The sequence below is a fragment of the Rana temporaria genome, chromosome 3, assembly GCF_905171775.1.
Source record: "Rana temporaria chromosome 3, aRanTem1.1, whole genome shotgun sequence".
Taxonomy (NCBI): Eukaryota; Metazoa; Chordata; class Amphibia; order Anura; family Ranidae; genus Rana; species Rana temporaria.
The window spans coordinates 362,811,407-362,833,273 of NC_053491.1; the positions used below are offsets into that span (position 1 = coordinate 362,811,407).

The window sequence follows — 21,867 nt, forward strand, 5'->3', positions numbered from 1 at the left end:
CTCTATTTTTCCTCTCTCTTTTTCTATTACTTTTTCTCCCGCATCCCCTGCCTATACCTTCTATACTCCCCCATCCTACTTCCTCTCTCTGCTTCACATTCACCTCCTCATCTCTACGTATCCCTCTCTCTACATTCTCTCTCTTCCTTCACCTCCACTCTCTCCCCTTATCTCTCTTCTTTCCTCTATTTCTCTCATCCCCATCCCTCTCTCACTACATCCCCTTCCCATCCTCTCTTGCACCCCTCTCCTCTTTTTCTCCAATTTTCTTTTTTTACACCTGCTCTTCCTTCTTCCTTTCCCTCTCCCCTCTATCTCCCTCCCTTCCCTTCCTCACTCCCTCTCTTTTTCCCCCTGTCTCTCTCCTCTCTCTCACAGGTTTGACTGCCTCATAAAGACAGTTCGCTCAGAAGGATTCTTTGGAATGTACAGAGGTATTGAGTGGGAATCAGATCAAAGTGTTATGATGCAATGTTATTTTACTAAAACAGTGTCCCAGAGGAATCCCACAAGTCCTTGCATAGGCAAACATCAAGGGCTGTGATGCAACAGTCAGCAGTCTTGTGATCCCATCTCGCTTAATATCTGTTATATTCACTGCCACACAACTTGTGCTCCACATTTTCTACTCATAAATATTCATGTAAGTATGACAAAGGGACACTCCACTTTCCCCAGCAATGGCAAAAGTGAACTGCACCAGCTGTCAAAAGTCCCAGCTTTTCTAGGCTGTCAGTGGTTGCCAGGTGGGACATGCTGGGACTTATACCACAACAGCTAGAAGGCTGCACGGTGTAAAAATCTGCAAAATTCTCCAGAATATCAGGAAAAAGATCTCTTCTGTTCAAACACTAAATACAACAACCAAATCCACACCCAAATATATCCAAATATAACCTGTACATACAATTATATCCATATATTTGTATACAACTATATCCATTCATATCTATATATGAGTATATCCCTATATCTATATACAACTACAGTATATCCATATACAGCTATAACCTTAGATCTACATACATCTACATTATATCCACATATCTATATTTAACTATATCCATATGTATTTATACAACTACATCCCTATATCTATATACAACTACATCCATATATCTATATCCACATATATCTATATACAACTACATCCATCTATCTAGATACAACTACATCCATCTATCTATATACAACTATATTATATCCATATATCTATATACAACTACATCCATCTATTTATATATATACAACTACAGTATATCCATATATCTATATACAACTACATCCATATATCTATATCCACATATATCTATATACAACTACATCCATCTATCTATATACAACTACAGTATATCCATATATCTATATACAACTACATTCATATATCTATATCCACATATATCTATATACAACTACATCCATCTATCTATATACAACTATATCCATCTATCTATATACAACTACATCCATCTATATATATACAACTATATTATATCCATATATCTATATACAACTACATCCATCTATCTATATACAACTATATTATATCCATATATCTATATACAACTACATCCATCTATCTATATACAACTACATCCATCTATCTATATACAACTACATCCATCTATATATATACAACTACATTCATCTATATATATATATACAACTATATTATATCCATATATCTATATACAACTACATCCATCTATCTATATACAACTATATTATATCCATATATCTATATACAACTACATCCATCTATCTATATACAACTATATTATATCCATATATCTATATACAACTACATCCATCTATCTATATACAACTATATTATATCCATATATCTATATACAACTACATCCATCTATCTAGATACAACTACATCAATCTATCTATATACAACTATATTATATCCATCTATCTATATACAACTACATCCATCTATCTATATACAACTACATTATATCCATATATATATATACAACTGCATCCATATATCTATATCCACATATATCTATATACAACTACAGTATATCCATATATCTATATACAACTGCATCCATATATCTATATACAACTACATCCATTTATCTATATCCACATATATCTATATACAACTACAGTATATCCATATATCTATATACAACTACATCCATCTATCTATATACAACTATATTATATCCATATATCTATATACAACTACATCCATCTATCTATATACAACTACAGTATATCCATCTATCTATATACAACTATATTATATCCATATATCTATATACAACTACATCCATCTATTTATATATATACAACTACAGTATATCCATATATCTATATACAACTACATCCATATATCTATATCCACATATATCTATATACAACTACATCCATCTATCTATATACAACTACAGTATATCCATATATCTATATACAACTACATTCATATATCTATATCCACATATATCTATATACAACTACATCCATCTATCTATATACAACTATATCCATCTATCTATATACAACTACATCCATCTATATATATACAACTATATTATATCCATATATCTATATACAACTACATCCATCTATCTATATACAACTATATTATATCCATATATCTATATACAACTACATCCATCTATCTATATACAACTACATCCATCTATCTATATACAACTACATCCATCTATATATATACAACTACATTCATCTATATATATATATACAACTATATTATATCCATATATCTATATACAACTACATCCATCTATCTATATACAACTATATTATATCCATATATCTATATACAACTACATCCATCTATCTATATACAACTATATTATATCCATATATCTATATACAACTACATCCATCTATCTATATACAACTATATTATATCCATATATCTATATACAACTACATCCATCTATCTAGATACAACTACATCAATCTATCTATATACAACTATATTATATCCATCTATCTATATACAACTACATCCATCTATCTATATACAACTACATTATATCCATATATATATATACAACTGCATCCATATATCTATATCCACATATATCTATATACAACTACAGTATATCCATATATCTATATACAACTGCATCCATATATCTATATACAACTACATCCATTTATCTATATCCACATATATCTATATACAACTACAGTATATCCATATATCTATATACAACTACATCCATCTATCTATATACAACTATATTATATCCATATATCTATATACAACTACATCCATCTATCTATATACAACTACAGTATATCCATCTATCTATATACAACTACATCCATATATCTATATCCACATATATCTATATACAACTACATCCATCTGTCTATATACAACTACATCCATCTATCTATATACAACTACATCCATCTATATATATACAACTATATTATATCCATATATCTATATACAACTACATCCATCTATCTATATACAACTATATTATATCCATATATCTATATACAACTACATCCATCTATCTATATACAACTATATTATATCCATATATCTATATACAACTACATCCATCTATCTATATACAACTACATCCATCTATCTATATACAACTATATTATAGCCATAAATCTATATACAACTACATCCATCTATCTATATACAACTACATTATATCCATATATCTATATACAACTGCATCCATATATCTATATACAACTACATCCATTGATCTATATCCACATATATCTATATACAACTACAGTATATCCATATATCTATATACAACTACATCCATATATCTATATCCACATATATCTATATACAACTACAGTATATCCATATATCTATATACAACTACATCCATATATCTATATCCACATATATCTATATACAACTACAGTATATCCATATATTTATATACAACTGCATCCATATATCTATATCCACATATATCTATATACAACTACATCCATCTATCTATATACAACTATATATCCATATAACTGTGAATAACAATATCCCTATATCTATTCAAAACCAAATTCATATATATCTATACAGTAGGTGAACCCGATTTTGTGTCAATCTCGCTCTCTTTCTCGGCGAGATTGAGCACCTACGAGCCCCATCGCGGGAGCCAGCGCCGAGCTGGCTTGCCGCGATGGAGACAGAGCCGTCATAGAAGCGACGGGAGATCCGACTTGGATTCCCGCCAATTCTACACGTGTGCGGCGTTTGTTATGAATCCTGAGGGGGAAGTCCCCGCCGGATTTTAAATAAAAATCCGGCATGGGTCCCCCCCTCAGGAGCATACCGGGCCCTTAGGTCTGTTATGGGTTGTAAGGAGAGCCCCCCTACGCCGAAAAAAACGGCGTAGGGGGTCCCCCTACAATCCATACCAGACCCGTATCCAAAGCACGCTACCCGGCCAGCCAGGAAGGGAGTGGGGATGAGCGAGCGCCCCCCCCTCCTGAGCCGTACCAGGCTGCATGCCCTCAACATGGGGGGGTTGGGTGCTCTGGGGCAGGGGGGCGCACTGCGGCCCCCCCACCTCAGAGCACCCTGTCCCCATGTTGATGAGGACAGGGCCCCTTCCCGACAACCCTGGCCGTTGGTTGTCGGGGTATGCGGGCGGGAGGCTTATCGGAATCTGGGAGCCCCCTTTAATAAGGGGGCCCCCAGATACCGGCCCCCCACCCTAAGTCAATGAGTATGGGGTACATCGTACCCCTACCCATTCACCTGCAAGAAAAGTGGTAAAAACACAAATAAACCACACAGGGTATTAAAATATTTTATTAGTCTGCTCCGGAGGCCGCCCCCTGTCTTCTTTATTAGCTCTTTTACCAGGGGGAGCTTCTTCTTTGACGTCTTCGGGTGGGTGGGGGCCGCCGTCTGGTTCTCTTCCACCGCCGGGGGGGGGTGGCTTTTAAAAAAGCCCCCACCCCCCCGGCGGGTTTCCTCCGGCGTCTTCGGCGGGGCTCTTCTTCTTCCGCTATCCCGACGGGTCTTCTCCGCTATCCGGGGGGTCTCCTTCTATGTTCGCCGCTCTCCGCTGTTGACTCGTCGCACCCCGGTTCTTCGTCTCGCAGTCCGGTCCCTTCTTCCGTGCTGTACGTCTTCTTCTCCTTCCGTGCTGTGAGTTCTTCTTCCGTGCTGTGACGTCATGTTCTTCACTTCTCTTCTTCTCCCGATGTTGACACGCCGGCTCTTCTCGCTGAAATGACGGATGCGCGCCTTGCATCGGACCTATATAGGCCTCACAGTCCCATCATGCTCTGTACCTACCCATGTGATACCTACCCACGTGGTAGGTATCACATGGGTAGGTACAGAGCATGATGGGACTGTGAGGCCTATATAGGTCCGATGCAAGGCCCGCATCCGTCATTTCAGCGAGAAGGACCGGATACGGGTCTGGGGCTCTCCTTACAACCCATAACAGACCTAAGGGCCCGGTATGCTCCTGAGGGGGGGACCCATGCCGGATTTTTATTTAAAATCCGGCGGGGACTTCCCCCTCAGGATTCATAACAAACGCCGCACACGTGTAGAATTGGCGGGAATCCAAGTCGGATCTCCCGTCGCTTCTATGACGCGCTTGCTGGGATGTGCTGTCACTATTCCAGTGAGTGCGAGATGTCGGCGAGATCTCGGCACCATGTCGCCGAGTATCAGCGCGACGCTGTCGTGCTAAAAACACAATATCACAAACACCTACTGTATACGACTATATCCCTATATCGATATACAACTACAGTATATTATATATCTTTATACAGCTATATCCATATACAGTATTTCACAAAAGTGAGTACACCCCTCACATTTTTGTAAATATTTTATTATAGTTTTTCATGTGACAACGCTGAAGAAATTACACTTTGCTACAATGTAAAGTAGTGAGTGTACAGCTTGTATAACAGTGTACATTTGCTGTCCCCTCAAAATAACTCCACACGCAGCCATTAATGTTTAAACAGCTGGCAACAAAAAAGAGTACACCCCTAAGTGAAAATGTCCAAATTGGGCACAATTAGCTATTTTCCCTCCCCGATGCCATGTGACTCATTAGTGTTACAGGGTCTCAGGTGTGAATGGGGAGCAGGTGTGTTAAATTTGGTGTTATCGCTCTCATAATGGTCAACGGAAGTTCAACATGCCACCTCATGGCAAAGAATTCTCTGAGGATCTGAAATAAAGAAGTGTTGCTCTACATAAAGATGGCCTAGGCTATAAGAAGATTGCCAAGACCCTGAAAATGAGCTGCAGCACAGTGGCCAAGACCATACAGCGGTTTAACAGGACAGGTTCCACTCTGAACAGGCCTCGCCATGGTCGACCAAAAAAGTGTGTGTGCTCAGCGTCATATCCAGAGGTTGCCTTTGGGAAATAGACGTATGAGTGCTGCCAGCATTTCTACAGAGATTGAAGGGGTGGGGGGTCAGCCTGTCAGAGCTTAGACCATACACCATACGCCACACACTGGATTGGACTGCATGGCTGTCATACCAGAAAAAAGCCTCTTCTGAAGATGATGCACAAGAAAGCCCATAAAAACAGTTTGCTGAAGACAAGCAGACTAAGGACATGGATTACTGAAACCATGTTCTGTGGTCTGATGAGACCAAGCAAAACTTATTTGATTCAGATGGTGGCAAGTGTGTGTAGCGGCAACCAGGTAAGGAGTACAAAGACAAGTGTTTCTTGCCTACAGTCAAGCATGATGGTGGGAGTGTCATGGTCTGGGGCTGCTGGCACCGGGGAGCTACAGTTCATTGAGAGAACCATGAATGCCAACATGTACTGTGACATACTCTTTGGAGACTGGGCCGCAGAGCAGTATTCCAACATGATAACGACTCCAAACACAAGACGACCGCTGCCTTGGTGAAGAAGCTGCGGGTAAAGGTGATGGACTGGCCAAGAATGTCTCCAGCCATAAACCCTATTGAGCATCTTTGGGGCATCCTCAATGGGAAGGTGGAGGAGAGCAAGGTCTGTAACATCCACCAGCTCTGTGATGTCATCATGGAGGAGTGGAAGAGGACTCCAGTGGCAACCTATGAAGCTCTGGTGAACTCCATGTCCAAGAGGGTTAAGGCAGTGCTGGAAAAGAATGGTGGCCACACAAGATATTGACACTTTGGGCCCAATGTGGACATTTTCACTTAGGGGTGCCGGTGTACTCACTTTTGTTGCCAGCGGTTTATACATTAAAGTGGAGGTTCACCCAAAAACTAAATTTTTTAACATTAGATTGAGGCTCATTTTGGGAAGCAGAATCGGGTGTTTTTTTTTAAATCGAAGCAGTACTTACCGTTGTAGAGATAGATGTTCTGGGCGTTCCTATTTGATTGACAGGCTTCCGACGGTCGCATACAGCGCGTCACGATTTTCCGAAAGTAGCCGAACGTCGGTGCGCAGGCGCCGTATAGAGCCGCACCCACGTTCGGCTTCTTTCGGCTACTCGTGACGCGATGTATGCGACCGTCGGAAGCCTGTCAATCAAATAGGTCCCGAAACGGCGGAGAAGATCTATCTCTAAAACGGTAAGTACAGCTTCGATTTTAAAAAAAACACCCGATTCTGCTTCCCAAAATGAGCCTCAATGTAATGTTAAAAATTTTTTTTCGGGTGAACTCCCGCTTTAATGGCTGTGTGTTGAGGGGGCAGATTTACACTGTTATACAAGCTGTACACTCACTACTTTACATTGTAGCAAAGTGTCATTTCTTCAGTGTTGTCACATGAAAAGATATAATAAAATATTTACAAAATTGTGAGGGGTGTACTAACTTTTGTGAGATACTGTATCTATATACATCTACAAAAGACATGCTGAGCTGAGTCATACATGATACACCACCGTCTACTGATTATATGGTCTTAGATATACAATAGGAAGTGACCGTGTTGTCCTCCCTTCTCTTTTCAATATACTGTGTTCTCTAGACTATAGGTGTTGTGTTATGTTCCTTTGTGTTCTTAGGCCTTTCTAGCAATGGCCATTATTGTTATGTATATGCTTTTTTAATTCATTTTGTTTCTCCTGCAATAAATTTATACATGTTTTTACTATATCATGCCTATAAAGTCCATCATCTGCCATTCTAATTTTTCAATCTGATATATCGGGACGTGGCACTGTTTTTTGTTTTTCGTATCCACAGTTCCACTCTGTGGTGATGCAAATTTTTATTTTTTATACATACATCTACAATATATCCATATAACTAAATTTAACTAAATCCATATATATCTACTATATATACAACTACATCCATAGATCTACTGTATATACAACTACATCCATAGGTCTATATACAACTACAGTAAATCCATATATACAACTATACAACTACATGTATACAACTATACTGTATATTCATATAACGATATCCCTATATCTATTCACAACTTTATTCACATATATACCCGACTATACTTTAGGTGTATGTTATGTTTTCTTCTTTTGTCCTTATTACATGTATACAATGTTTAAAAATATGGTGCACAGCTATTTGTGCTAATTGTCACCTTTTATCCTACTGACAGGTGCGGCTGTAAATCTAACACTTGTGACACCAGAAAAAGCAATCAAACTTGCAGCTAATGACTTCTTTCGAAACATTCTTTCTCAAGAGGGGTATGGTTTATTAATTCTAATTTCCTGTCTTGTTCTCCTCTCCTCTGCACTGTACTGCTCTGTAAAGCTCTATTCTGTCTAATGCCTCGTACACACGATCGGAATTTCCGATGAAAAAAGTCAGACGGAATTTTTTCGTCGGATATTTCGACCGTGTGTATACCCCATCGAACTTTTTCCGTCGGAAATTTCCGACGGAATTAGAAAGAGAAAAAATTTATATCGGAAATTCCATTCGTCTGTATGGAACTCCGACGGAGAAAAGAACACGCTTGCTCGGAAACAATTCCACACATGCTCGGAAGCATTGAACTTAAATTTTCTAGGTTCATAATAGTGTTGTGCGTCACCGCGTTTTGGATGGAATTTGGTGTGTCCGTGTGTATGCAAGACAGCTTAAGTTGAATTCCGTCGGAAAAAACTATTGTGTGTTTATGGGCATAAGACTATTTGCTTAGCTCTGTCCTGCTCTCCTGTTCTCTGTTTTGCATCTCTCTGCTCTGCTGTCTTCCGCATTGTTTACTGACCTCTGTACTGTGCTTCTCCTTTTTCCTCTGCTCTGATCTGTTGTTTCATGCTCCCCTCTGCTCTTTCCTGCTTTTCTGTCCTCTGCTTTGCTCTGTTCTGCTCTCATCTGCACTGTTCTGCTCTCATCTGCACTGTTCTGCTCTCATCTGCACTGTTCTGCTCTCATCTGCACTGTTTTGCTCTCTTGGCTTCTTCTTTGTTTTGTCCTGCTCTCCTCTGCTCTGTCCTGCTCCCCTCTCTTATCTGCTGAACGGCTCCCTTTCCCTCTCATCTGCTTTATCCTGTTCCCCTTTCCTTACCTTTGCTCGGTCCTACTTTCCTCAATTCCCTGCTTTTCTCTTCTCCATCCTGCCCTCTTCTGCTCTGTCCTGCCGATATATTCTTCTCTATTTTAGTTCTCTCTTATGTTCTATTCTGCTCCCCTTTACATAGTTTTGGTCCTCTTTTGTCTGCACTGTCCTCACATGTGTGTTCTGCCCTGTTCCCTTGTGCTTGGCCCTGTCCTGCTGTTCTCTCTACTCTGTTCTCTCTTACTCCCTTCTGCTAAGCTCTGTTTTATCTCATCTGCTCTGTTCTGCTTTGCTCTGCTCTGTTCTGCTTTCCTCTGCTCTGTTCTGTCCGGCTCTCCTCTGCTCTGCTGTGTTCAGTCCTTCCCCCTCTGCTTTAATTTCCTATGCTTTGTTTTTCCCTCCTCTGTACTGTAGTTTTTTCATCTCCTCTATTTTGTTCTGTCCTGCTCCACTCTGACTTGTCCTGCTCCACTCTGACTTGTCCTGCTACACTCTGACTTGTCCTGCTCCACTCTGACTTGTCCTGCTCCACTCTGACTTGTCCTGCTCCACTCTGCCTTGTCCTGCTCCACTCTGACTTGTCCTGCTCCACTCTGACTTGTCCTGCTCCACTCTGACTTGTCCTGCTCCACTCTGCCTTGTCCTGCTCCACTCTGCCTTGTCCTGCTCCACTCTGACTTGTCCTGCTCCACTCTGACTTGTCCTGCTACACTCTGACTTGTCCTGCTACACTCTGACTTGTCCTGCTCCACTCTGCCTTGTCCTGCTCCACTCTGACTTGTCCTGCTCCACTCTGACTTGTCCTGCTACACTCTGACTTGTCCTGCTACACTCTGACTTGTCCTGCTACACTCTGACTTGTCCTGCTACACTCTGACTTGTCCTGCTACACTCTGACTTGTCCTGCTACACTCTGACTTGTCCTGCTCCACTCTGACTTGTCCTGCTACACTCTGACTTGTCCTGCTCCACTCTGACTTGTCCTGCTACACTCTGACTTGTCCTGCTCCACTCTGACTTGTCCTGCTACACTCTGACTTGTCCTGCTCCACTCTGACTTGTCCTGCTCCACTCTGACTTGTCCTGCTACACTCTGACTTGTCCTGCTCCACTCTGACTTGTCCTGCTACACTCTGACTTGTCCTGCTCCACTCTGACTTGTCCTGCTCCACTCTGACTTGTCCTGCTCCACTCTGCCTTGTCCTGCTCCACTCTGACTTGTCCTGCTCCACTCTGACTTGTCCTGCTCCACTCTGACTTGTCCTGCTCCACTCTGACTTGTCCTGCTACACTCTGACTTGTCCTGCTACACTCTGACTTGTCCTGCTACACTCTGACTTGTCCTGCTCCACTCTGACTTGTCCTGCTCCACTCTGACTTGTCCTGCTCCACTCTGACTTGTCCTGCTACACTCTGACTTGTCTTGCTCTTCTGCCCTCACCTCTGCTCTGTCTCTTCTGTGCATTGTTTGGCTCTCCCTTCCTCTGCTCTATCCTTCCCTCTCCTGCTCTTCCCTGCTCCCATCTGCTCTATCCTGCTCCCCAATCCTATACTCTGCTATGTTCTCTTCTCAGCTTTGTCCTGCTGTTCTCTACCCTAATCTGCTTCATTCTGTTCCGTCCTTATACCTTTGTCTCTCTTCTGTGTGTTCCAATCCAAAATTAAATTTTTATGACCAACTGTCCAAAAAATGAGGGACGGGTCAGACTTTTTAGGGCCCATCAACATAACATGACACCTGCCAACAGTGATATTATGATCTTATTTTTGTCACTGGCCCTTCATAGATAACACTTTCCTAATGATATTTTAACATGCATGTGTGGTGACAATGCTCAGGCAGGTTGGTATCAGCCTGTGCAAGACTGGCCATCTTATTATGGCTGCCCACTATTTGGAAAGCTGTCCCCAAAAAAATCTTTAGTTCTACAGTCTAGAAATATTATAAACTTTGTAGCTGTGATTTTGCAGAAAAAAACAATAGTTTTTAATGATTCTTTGTTTTTTCCCCACTTTTTTTTTCAACAGCCTGTATTTTATTTGGATTATCTGTAAATTCCTGAACTGTTGGCAATTCTGGAGCTTCTCTGCTCCATTATGTTGCTATTTTTTTTTATCTTTTTCTGTTATGTTTCTGTAGGAAACGTTTCTGTTTGTTTCAGTTTTGTTTTGTTTTATTATTTTTAGTTTGTTAAAATAAATGTATATTTTTGTATAAGATGTTCTGTTTTCTGATAAAGTACAGTATATAAAATATTGCTCCATTATGACCTGTGGGTCTGTCACTCCCTCTTGTGGTTGCAGAAAGGAACTGACGCTGATCAGAGAAATGTTGGCTGGATGTGGGGCTGGGACCTGTCAGGTGGTGGTGACGTCCCCCATGGAGATGCTGAAAATCCAGCTGCAAGATGCAGGACGCCTGGGTAATCTGGGGTACGGGAGAGCCTCATGCTGGAGAATATACAGTATCCACTTTAATTTACTTTCAGGGTTGACATCATAGTAGCCATATTGCAGGCTTAGTAAATTTCCATGATAAATTAAGGTTATGAATACACTAGGAACTAGTGACTACATCAAAGCGTTTGGCACAAATTGTCACGATTTCCTGGTGGATTGAAAAACTGAATGTATTTTCAGGGAACAATATGGTGCTCATTGTACTTTCTACAACTGAACTCTGGGCTTTACTGTTGCAGCAACACAGAAAGTTGTAGCTGGTGATGGACAGGCCACTATCTCTCAGCCTGCCGAAAAACCATCCGCCCTACGGATAGCAAGAAACCTTCTCCGTACCCAGGGCATCTCTGGAGTGTACAAGGGTCTGGGGGCAACACTACTCAGGTGAGAAAAACAGTCCTTTGTGCTGATGTAAAACTAAAATACCAGCTCTGAATAAATGTAATGCTTCTCTCTCCTAAACAGAGACGTCCCATTCTCCGTCATCTATTTCCCACTCTTTGCCAATCTCAATAAACTGGGACAAAAATCGCCCCATGAAAAGGCGCCATTTTACCACTCGTTTTTTGCGGGATGCATTGCTGGATCTGTGGCTGCCATTGCAGTAACACCACTCGATGGTAAGTGCATAGACTTCACAATCTCAAAACCTAAAGACTAAAGGGCTGTGCACACGAAGGGACATGACTGAAAAAGGTCTGCCGATCAGCTCTCTCAGCCAATGGCTGACTGGTGTGTTCTGGCAGAGGGGCTGCCCCCCTGTCAGAACACAATAGTTCAATGGGGGAGCGTGCTGTACTAACATCGCATACAGTTTTAATTTCGTCTACTAAAACTAATAAAACATTTTAGTCGACTAAATGAATACTATTTTAGTCGACTAAAATACGACTAAAACAATTGAGATGACTAATATACGACTAAAACTAAAATATCATTTTGGTCAAAAGACTAATGCCGCGTACACACGATCGGTTCGTCTGATGAAAACGGAACGTTTTCATCAGACAAACCGATCGTGTGTGGGCCCTATCGTTTTTTTATCCATCGGTGAAAAAACTAGGAACTTGTTTAAAAATTATCTGATGGTTAAAAAACCGATAGAAAAAAACGATCGTCTGTGGGCACGTCCATCGGTTAAAAATCCACGCATGCTCAGAATCAAGTCGACACATGCTTGGAAGCATTGAACTTCATTTTTCTCAGCACGTCGTTGTGTTTTACGTCACCGCGTTCTGACACAATTGTTTTTTTAACTGATGGTGTGTAGGCACGACTGATGAAAGTCAGCTTCATTGGATATCTGATGAACAAAACCAACAGACCGTTTTCATCGGATGAACCGATCGTGTGTACAGGGCATGAGACTAAAACTAAATTGAAACTTGACTTCAAAATGAACACTGGTCTGTAGTGCATGTTCATACCTCAATGCCATAAATAATAACATATGAGATTTTTCACTTCAGCAGTATATAATGAGTTTGGAAATTGTAGAGAAATGTTCACTAATGCATTACAATTTATTTACACCCATTCGATTTTAGTCACCTAAAATGATTTTTAGTCGACTAAAATGTACTGGAGATTTAGTCAACTGTATACGACTAAAACTAAAACAATTGCAGAAGACTAAAATGGGACTAAAACTAAAATGCCATTTTAGTCCTAAGACTAAAACTAAAACTAAATCTAAATTTGCTGCCAAAAATTAACACTGATCACATGTTAGTACAGTGGCTCCTGAACTCTTCAGTTTTTTTATTTCAGCGTGCTGGATTGAATGAAAAAAAACTACATATTCTACGCCGACCGCAATGGAAGCGCCACCTAGCGGCCAGCCTCAATATTGCAAGCTAAGATAGGACGGCGCAAGCCGTCGTATCTTAGATATGTTTAAGCGTATCTCTGTTTGAGAATACACTTAAACATAGGTCGGCGCAGATTCTGTGTTAGGTCGGCGTATCTACTGATACGCCGACCTAACTCTTAGGCCGTGTACAGACGACCAAACATGTACTATGAAACCGGTCCGCCGGACCGTTTTCACCGTACATGTTTGCCCGGGGATTTCTGTATGGTGGCTGTACTCACCATCATACAGAAATCCGCGCGTAAACAATACATGGGGCGTGGCCGCGACGATGACGCGACGATGACGCGGCGACGTGGGCGGCCCTGCCAGTTCAATGCTTCCACGCATGCGTCGAAGTCATTCGACGCATGCGAGGGATGGCGGGCGATCGGACATGTACGGTAGGTCTGTACAGACGACCGAACATGTCCGAGCGGACAGGATTCCAGCGGGCTGTTTTAAAACAAGTCCAGAAATATTTGCCCGCTGGAAAAAGGCCTGGCGGGCAAATGCATGCTGGAATCCTGTCCGCTCGGGCCTACACACGACCGAACATGTCTGCTGAAACTGGTCCACGGACCAGTTTCAGCAGACATGTTTGGTCGTGTGTACGGCCCATTACTGAATCTAGCTATAAGTGTGTTTGTCCGAGCTCTAATACACGGCCCAACAAGAATTCTCTTGCCTTTGTGGCTGTGTGTGGTGAAGAGATGAGCTTGGGCGTGTTATTTGGATATACTGTATATATTTCTTTTGTGGCCCCACCGAATCCTAGAGCGCTGCTCAGGACCAAGGATGAGCTTGGGCGTGTTATTTGGATATACCGTATTTATCGGCGTATAACACGCACAGGCTTACCATTACCATGAATGCAGCCTCACTATTGCCATGAATGCAGCTTCACCATTGCCATAAATGCAGCCTCACCATTGCCATGAATGCAGCCTCACCATTGCCATGAATGCAGCCTCACCATTGCCATGAATGAAGCCTCACCATTGCCATAAATGAAGCGTCACCATTGCCATGAATGAAGCCTCACCATTGCCATGAATGCAGCCTCACCATTGCCATGAATGCAGCCTAACCATTGCAATCAGTGCAGCCTTACCATTGCAACCAATGCAGCCTCATATGTGCCATAAATGCAGCCTCACATGTGCCATAAATGCAGCCTCACATGTGCCATAAATGCAGCCTTACCATTGCCATCAGTGCAGCCTGAGTAATCCTACATCTGCAGCCTTGGAGGGCAGAGGGAGGGGGGCGGGACGAGTGTCGACAGATTACAAACAGGAGTATCTCTTGTTTACTCTTTGGCCTCTTTAATACAAAGTCCCGCCTCCTATGATAGACAGAACAGTTGTCCAATGGCATCCCAGGAGATGGGACTTCTAATAGAGACACTGCTGAGTAAACAGGAGATTCTCTTCATGTAATCTGACGGCGCTCGTCCTGCCCCCTTTCTGTCCCCTCCAAGGCAGCATCGATAAATACGGTATATATCTTTTGTGGCCCTGGGGGCACAAACAATATATATATCCAAATCCCCAGAGGGGGCATATTAAATCAACAGGGCGCCGCATTTGGCCCGCGGGCCGGACTTTGGACATATGGATAAAACAGGAAAGGCATAGGTGGCGCTGCTGGTGGCAATCAAATGGCCAGATACAAAGAATGCGGGTTCCCAAAGGCAAATGTGTCTATCTGGGGTGACCTGTGTTAGGGCTAAATCCAATGGTATATGGACTCCCTATGAACACCCACTACATAAAAACTCGGGTGCATAAAGGTAACCCTGTTAAGGGTAGGGGTATAAAAAACTGTGTGCCAAATAAATTGTGGCTAAGCCTGGACCACCAGCCTCCGCTGGTTTCCAGGTAACGTGTATGAAAATGTGAAAAAAAGGGGAGAAGGAAAAAATGTGTAAAATAATAATATTCAAAAATACTCCTGTGTGAGTGGTCAGGATCCTGTGCAGGCCAGCAGATTGCTGGATATATCTGTGCCCGTGTATAATCAGTGCTGTGTGTATAATCGGTGCCGGACTTTGGACATGCCTGGGCTAGATGAAATGGTGGACATCTTCTAGCCATGAAATTAGTTGGGCTCTATCTGACTTGCTGTAGCGTTTGATGCTCATTGTGAGTTGCTCAGTGTGCAGTGAATTCAGTGTAAGCAAATGCAGTACATAATACGAGCTGTCAGTGTCAAACCACTGCCTTGCAATTAGCAGTGGTGTTGTCAGGCTGCTGTGCACACTCCTTCAGTTAACCATTGGGCTGCCTATCAGGTCTGCACGTGCCTTTTGAAGGCATGATACCCCCAAAAAGCATGGGACCTTAATCCCTTAGTGTGTAGTGCTATGGTTTGGCTTTAGGTATTTTATTAACACTTTAATAAACAAGACATTATAATTGTATATATGTGAAATCTTTCAGTGCTAAAGACGCGGATACAGACACTGAAAAAAGGAATCGGTGAAGATACGTATAATGGGATTATTGACTGCGCCAGGTAAACTTTCAGCAAGAACACTGAATTTATGGCCCTCCATCTTGAGGGGAACTACAAATTGCAGCATGCTTTTCCAGAAAGGCACAGCTTTGTCAGAGGCAATGCTGTAAGAAAGCAAAGTAGATTTTGATCACTGGAGGAAACGTCTAGTATTCCCACACTATGAGGAGAATAATAATCCCAAATTGTACTGGCAAAGAATAGGAGTGATAGTAATCCCATGCCATACAGGAGGAGAATAGGAGTGATGGTAATCCCACACAATACAGGAGGAGGAAGTGATAGTAATTTCATGTCACAAGTAGAATAGGAGTGATAGTAATGTCTTCATTGTACAGGAGAATATGAATGATAGTAATGCCATGTAGTTCAAAAGCAGAATGGAGTGAGAATAATGCCATGATGCCACACAACAGGAAAATAGAAGTGATGGTAATCTCATACTGTACAAGAGGAGAACAGGAGTGATAGTAATGCCACTTTGTATTGGAGGAGAGTATGAGTGATGGTAATCCCACTCTGTACAGGAGGAGAATAGGAATGATAATAATCCCACACTGAATGATAGTAATCCCATATTGTACAAGAGGAGAATAGGAGTGATAGTAATCCCACACGGTAAAGGAGGAGAATAGGAGTGATAGTAATTCCACACTGAATAGGAGGAAATAGAAGTGATAGAAATCCCATGCTGTACAGAAGGAAATATAAGTGATAGAAATACCATGCTGTACAGTAGCAGAATAGAAGTGATAGTAATCCCATGTTGTACAGGAGGAGAATAGAAGTGATGGTAATCCCATGTTGTACAGGAGGAGAATAGAAGTGATGGTAATCCCATGCTGTACAGGAGGAGAATAGAAGTGATGGAAATCCCATGTTGTACAGGAGGAGAATAGAAGTGATGGTAATCCCATGTTGTACAGGAGGAGAATAGAAGTAATGGTAATCCCATGTTGTACAGGAGGAGAATAGAAGTGATGGTAATTCCATGCTGTACATGAGGAGAATAGAAGTGATGGTAATCCCATGCTGTACAGGAGGAGAATAGAAGTGATGGTAATCCCATGCTGTACAGGAGGAGAATAGAAGTGATGGTGATCCCATGTTGTACAGGAGGATAATAGAAGTGATGGTAATCCCATGTTGTACAGGAGGAGAATAGAAGTGATGGTAATCCCATGCTGTACAGGAGGAGAATAGAAGTGATGGTAATCCCATGCTGTACAGGAGGAGAATAGAAGTGATGGTAATCCCATGCTGTACAGGAGGAGAATAGAAGTGATGGTAATCCCATGCTGTACAGGAGGAGAATAGAAGTGATGGTAATCCCATGTTGTACAGGAGGAGAATAGAAGTGATGGTAATCCCATGCTGTACAGGAGGAGAATAGAAGTGATGGTAATCCCATGCTGTACAGGAGGAGAATAGAAGTGATGGTAATCCCATGTCATACAGGAGGATAGCTGTATTTTGTATTTTCTCACACTGATCGCTATCTTTTGCCCCTTTCCTCTATAGGAAGATCTGGAGGAACGAAGGTCCATCCGCATTCATGAAGGGTGCCTGGTGCAGAGCCCTGGTCATCGCCCCACTCTTTGGAATAGCACAAGTTGTGTATTTTATTGGAATAGGTGAATTTATTTTGGGATATTCCAAGTAAATATTAGCAGGAAATCTGGAATCTCTCATAGAGAACAAACATCAACAGAACTTTCTTAAGAGCCTGAATGATTAGAGAGAAGAGATGGAGCCATCCAGTAGCTTGTTTTAGAAGAGACTTCTTTTCATCCTCAACTTTCTGCATTTATTGATGTTGTCTCGATGGGTAAAGCAGCGTGGCTTATTCAGAGGGGGGGGGGGGTGCATTTTATCTATCTGCAGCTGCATCACCACAAATATGAAAACCTCTAGTAATTTCTGCTTATTTCTTTTACAAATACTCAGCCTGAGTCCATGTAAGTAAATGCTCAAGCCACCCAAAAGTCACATTTCATTGGTTGGTAAATGCTGGAGCATTACACTCCTGACAGTGTCTTCTATCCTTTGGTGACTTTGCTGGTGAGATTTCTGCATCAGGGTTCCCTCCATTCCTGTGCTACAATCCTGGGTTTTCACACCAGCTGTGCCCCTTAGGGTGGTCCCCACTATCTCTGTGCTGAATTCCTAGATCTGGACACCTGCAGTGACTATTATGATAGGGTGACCAGACATCCCCGGTTTCAGGGGACAGTCCCTGGATTGAGGACACTGTCCCCGGACCAAGTCTATCCCCAGTTTTGTCCCCAGATTGGATTTGAACAGGGGCTGGGGCAATTTCAAGAACAGTCGGTGCAGAATTAATACCAAAAAAAAAAAACAGAATTACACCCCCCCCCATGCTACTAGCATAGGGGGGGTGTATTTTTTCCCCCCTGTGCCCCTTCTGATGATCATGTGCTGGTCGGAGCGGAGGGAATATTTCTTCAGTTTCAGTTGCATGCCCATTCAGCTCCGCTCGCATGTTCTTCTGCCTTGGCCCACAAACTATTACTGACTCGGCTTGCTGAAGTAGCCAAAGTTACGGAATGTGACTTATCCTGGTTCTCCTCCTTTTTGGAAAACCGATCACAAGTGGTGAAACTGGGACCGTTCACCTCCGAAAAACGCACGGTGTCATGCAGAGTCCCTCAAGGATCCCCGCTGTCGCCGGTGCTGTTTAATATCTATCTTTGCCCTCTTTTTGAAATCATCAGCAGCCAAAAGCTGCTCTACCACTCTTATGCGGATGACACACAATTGTATTTTCGCATCTGCAACAAAAAGGATCACCATCTCGGTCTAGAGAAATGCCTCTCTTTGATAGAGAACTGGATGACAAAGAGTTATCTTAAACTCAATGGTTCGAAAACAGAGCTTCTCCTGTTTCACGCCAATCGGAAGAATCAACTAGCAACAACCTGGATACCTCCGCCCATTCTGGAAAAAATATTCGCCCCTAGCACCAAAGTCAAAAGTCTCGGGGTCATCTTCGACACCTACATGACAATGGATGCACAAATAGGGTCAGTAGTCAGCGGATCGCACCATCTGCTACGCCTACTACGCAGACTTATTCCATTTATTCCTAAAGAAGACATAGCAGTCGTGGTGGGAACAATTGTTAACTCCAGGCTGGACTATGCAAATGCCCTTTACCTCGGACTCCCAAAGTACCAAATCACTCGCCTGCAGGTCGTTCAGAATACGTCCGCGCGGCTTGTGACGGGAAAAAACCATGGGAATCAATTCCCCCCTCACTGAGAAGCCTTCACTGGCTACCAGTGAAAGACAGAATCTCTTTGAAAGCACTCTGTCTAACGCATAAATGTATTTGGGGAAATGCCCCCCGATACCTGTGCGAAAAAATAAAAGCCTACAACCCCAATCGCGTTCTGCGATCCTCCAACCAAAATTTACTCCAAATCCCCAAAACCAGATACAAGTCCAAAGGAGAAAGAAGATTTGCTGTCCAAGGCCCTCGACTTTGGAACACTTTGCCAACCTCCATTCGGTTGGAGGAGAACCACTTGGCGTTTAGGAGAAAGATCAAAACCCACCTCTTTTGAGCTCAAAGGAGAAGTGCTCAAACAAGCGCCCAGAGGCGATTCAGTTCGCATGTGCAGCGCTATATAAGTTTTTCACTCACTCACTCACTCAAGTCCCGGCCAGCCGCCTGCCTGTTTATCTCCTTGCCTTCCCTGGCGGAGTGATCTTTCTCCGCTCCCCAACCAGTAGTAGCCAGGGGCCCGGAGAGTAAGACTTGACAGGCTGTGGGGCGGGCGACGGGGATGGTCAGAGATTCGCTTATTGCCGCCATTACTAGTAAAAAAAAAATAATATGTCCCCGGATTTAACCACTTTAACCAAAGACAGATTGACGTTGGCAAAGTGATTTCAATATCCTGAGTGGACGTCATATGACGTCCTCAGGATATTGAGCCGATGCGCGCCCCCAGGGGACTGACACCCCGCAACACCGATCTAGGTAAAGAGTCTCTCACGGAGACTCTTTACCACGTGATCAGCCATGTCCAATCACGGCTGATCACGATGTAAACAGCAAAAGCCGGTAATCGGCTTTTCCTCACTCGCATCTGTCAGACGCGAGTAGAGGAGAACCGATCGACTGCTCCTCTGACAGGGGGGGTTTGTGCTGATCGATTATCAGCACAGCCCCCCCGAGGATGCCCACTGGACCACTGTAAAACACTGTAAAACTGGACCACTGTAAAACAAAGGTATGCCACCCTAGACCACCAGGGATACACAAATAATGGATGCCAATCAGTGCCCGCAATGGATGCCAATCAGTGCCCACAATGGGCATCACTGATTGGCAGGCATTGTTTGGCACTGATTGGCATCCATTAGTACAACACATACTTTAGTGCCACCTATCAGTGCCCATCTATGCCCATCCGTGCCACCTATCAGTGCCCATACATGCCGCCTATCAGTGCCCATCCATGCCGCCTATCCGTGCCTATCTGTGCCGCCTATCCGTGCCCATCCGTGCCGCCTATCCGTGCGGGTTTGTGCTGATCGATTATCAGCACAGCCCCCCCCGAGGATGCCCACTGGACCACTGTAAAACTGGACCACTGTAAAAGAAAGGTATGCCACCCTAGACCACCAGGGATACACAAATAATGGATGCCAATCAGTGCCCGCAATGGATGCCAATCAGTGCCCACAATGGGCATCACTGATTGGCAGCCATTGTTTGGCACTGATTGGCATCCATTAGTACAACACATACTTTAGTGCCACCTATCAGTGCCCATCTATGCCCATCTGTGCCACCTATCAGTGCCCATACATGCCGCCTATCAGTGCCCATCCATGCTGCCTATCCGTGCCGCATATTAGTGCCCATCATCAGTACCGTCAGTACCCATCAGTGAAGGAGAAAACGTAGTTATTTACAATGTTTTATAACAGAAACAAAAAAAAACGTTTTTTCCAAATTTTTAGTCATTTTAAAAAAAAATTGCAGAAAATAAAAATCCCAGAGGTGATCAAATACCACCAAAAGAAAGCTCTATTTGTGGGTACAAAATGCTAAAAAAAATTGTTTGGGTACAGTGCAGCACGACCGCGCAATTGTCATTCAAAGTGCAACAGCACTAAAAGCTAAAAATTGGTCTGGGCGGGAAGGTGTATAAGTGCCCTGTATGGAAGTGGTTAATTTAAAAAATCTGGTCACCTTACATTATGAGTGGTTAGTACCATTCCTGCTCCAAGTTCCAAGGTCTGTATACCTCCTGTGACTATTGTGAGGAATACTGATATTTCAGTGGTTGGTGAATGGTGGGATGTTACACCCCCTGACAATCTCTTCTATCCTTTGGCAAATCTATTGGTGCGATTTCTGCGCTGAGTTCCCAGGCCTGCACACTTGCTGTGCCAATTATGAGGGGTTCTTAACCTCCCTCCACTGAGTTCCTGGATCTCCATACCCGCTGTGCCCATAGAGGGGTTCCCACTATCCATGTGTTCTTAGCTCAGCACACCTGCTTTGTCCATTATTTAGGGGTTGCCACACATGTTA

At 42.7% G+C, this 21,867-nt stretch overlaps 1 protein-coding gene across 3 annotated transcripts in view; it reads left to right on the forward strand.

Annotated features, from left to right (window-relative positions):
- Window positions 1-18,566, forward strand: part of SLC25A18 (solute carrier family 25 member 18) — a 43,047-nt gene extending 24,481 nt beyond the window's left edge. For all 3 annotated transcript variants that reach the window (XM_040345333.1, XM_040345332.1, XM_040345334.1), the window contains exons 5-11: window positions 379-434; window positions 8,555-8,645; window positions 11,768-11,886; window positions 12,163-12,307; window positions 12,389-12,543; window positions 16,220-16,295; window positions 17,817-18,566. In XM_040345333.1, coding sequence (XP_040201267.1) covers window positions 379-434; window positions 8,555-8,645; window positions 11,768-11,886; window positions 12,163-12,307; window positions 12,389-12,543; window positions 16,220-16,295; window positions 17,817-17,958 — 784 coding nt within the window. In that variant the 3' untranslated portion in view covers window positions 17,959-18,566. The remainder of the gene's footprint in view (window positions 1-378; window positions 435-8,554; window positions 8,646-11,767; window positions 11,887-12,162; window positions 12,308-12,388; window positions 12,544-16,219; window positions 16,296-17,816) is intronic.
- The last annotated feature ends 3,301 nt before the right edge of the window (window positions 18,567-21,867 follow it).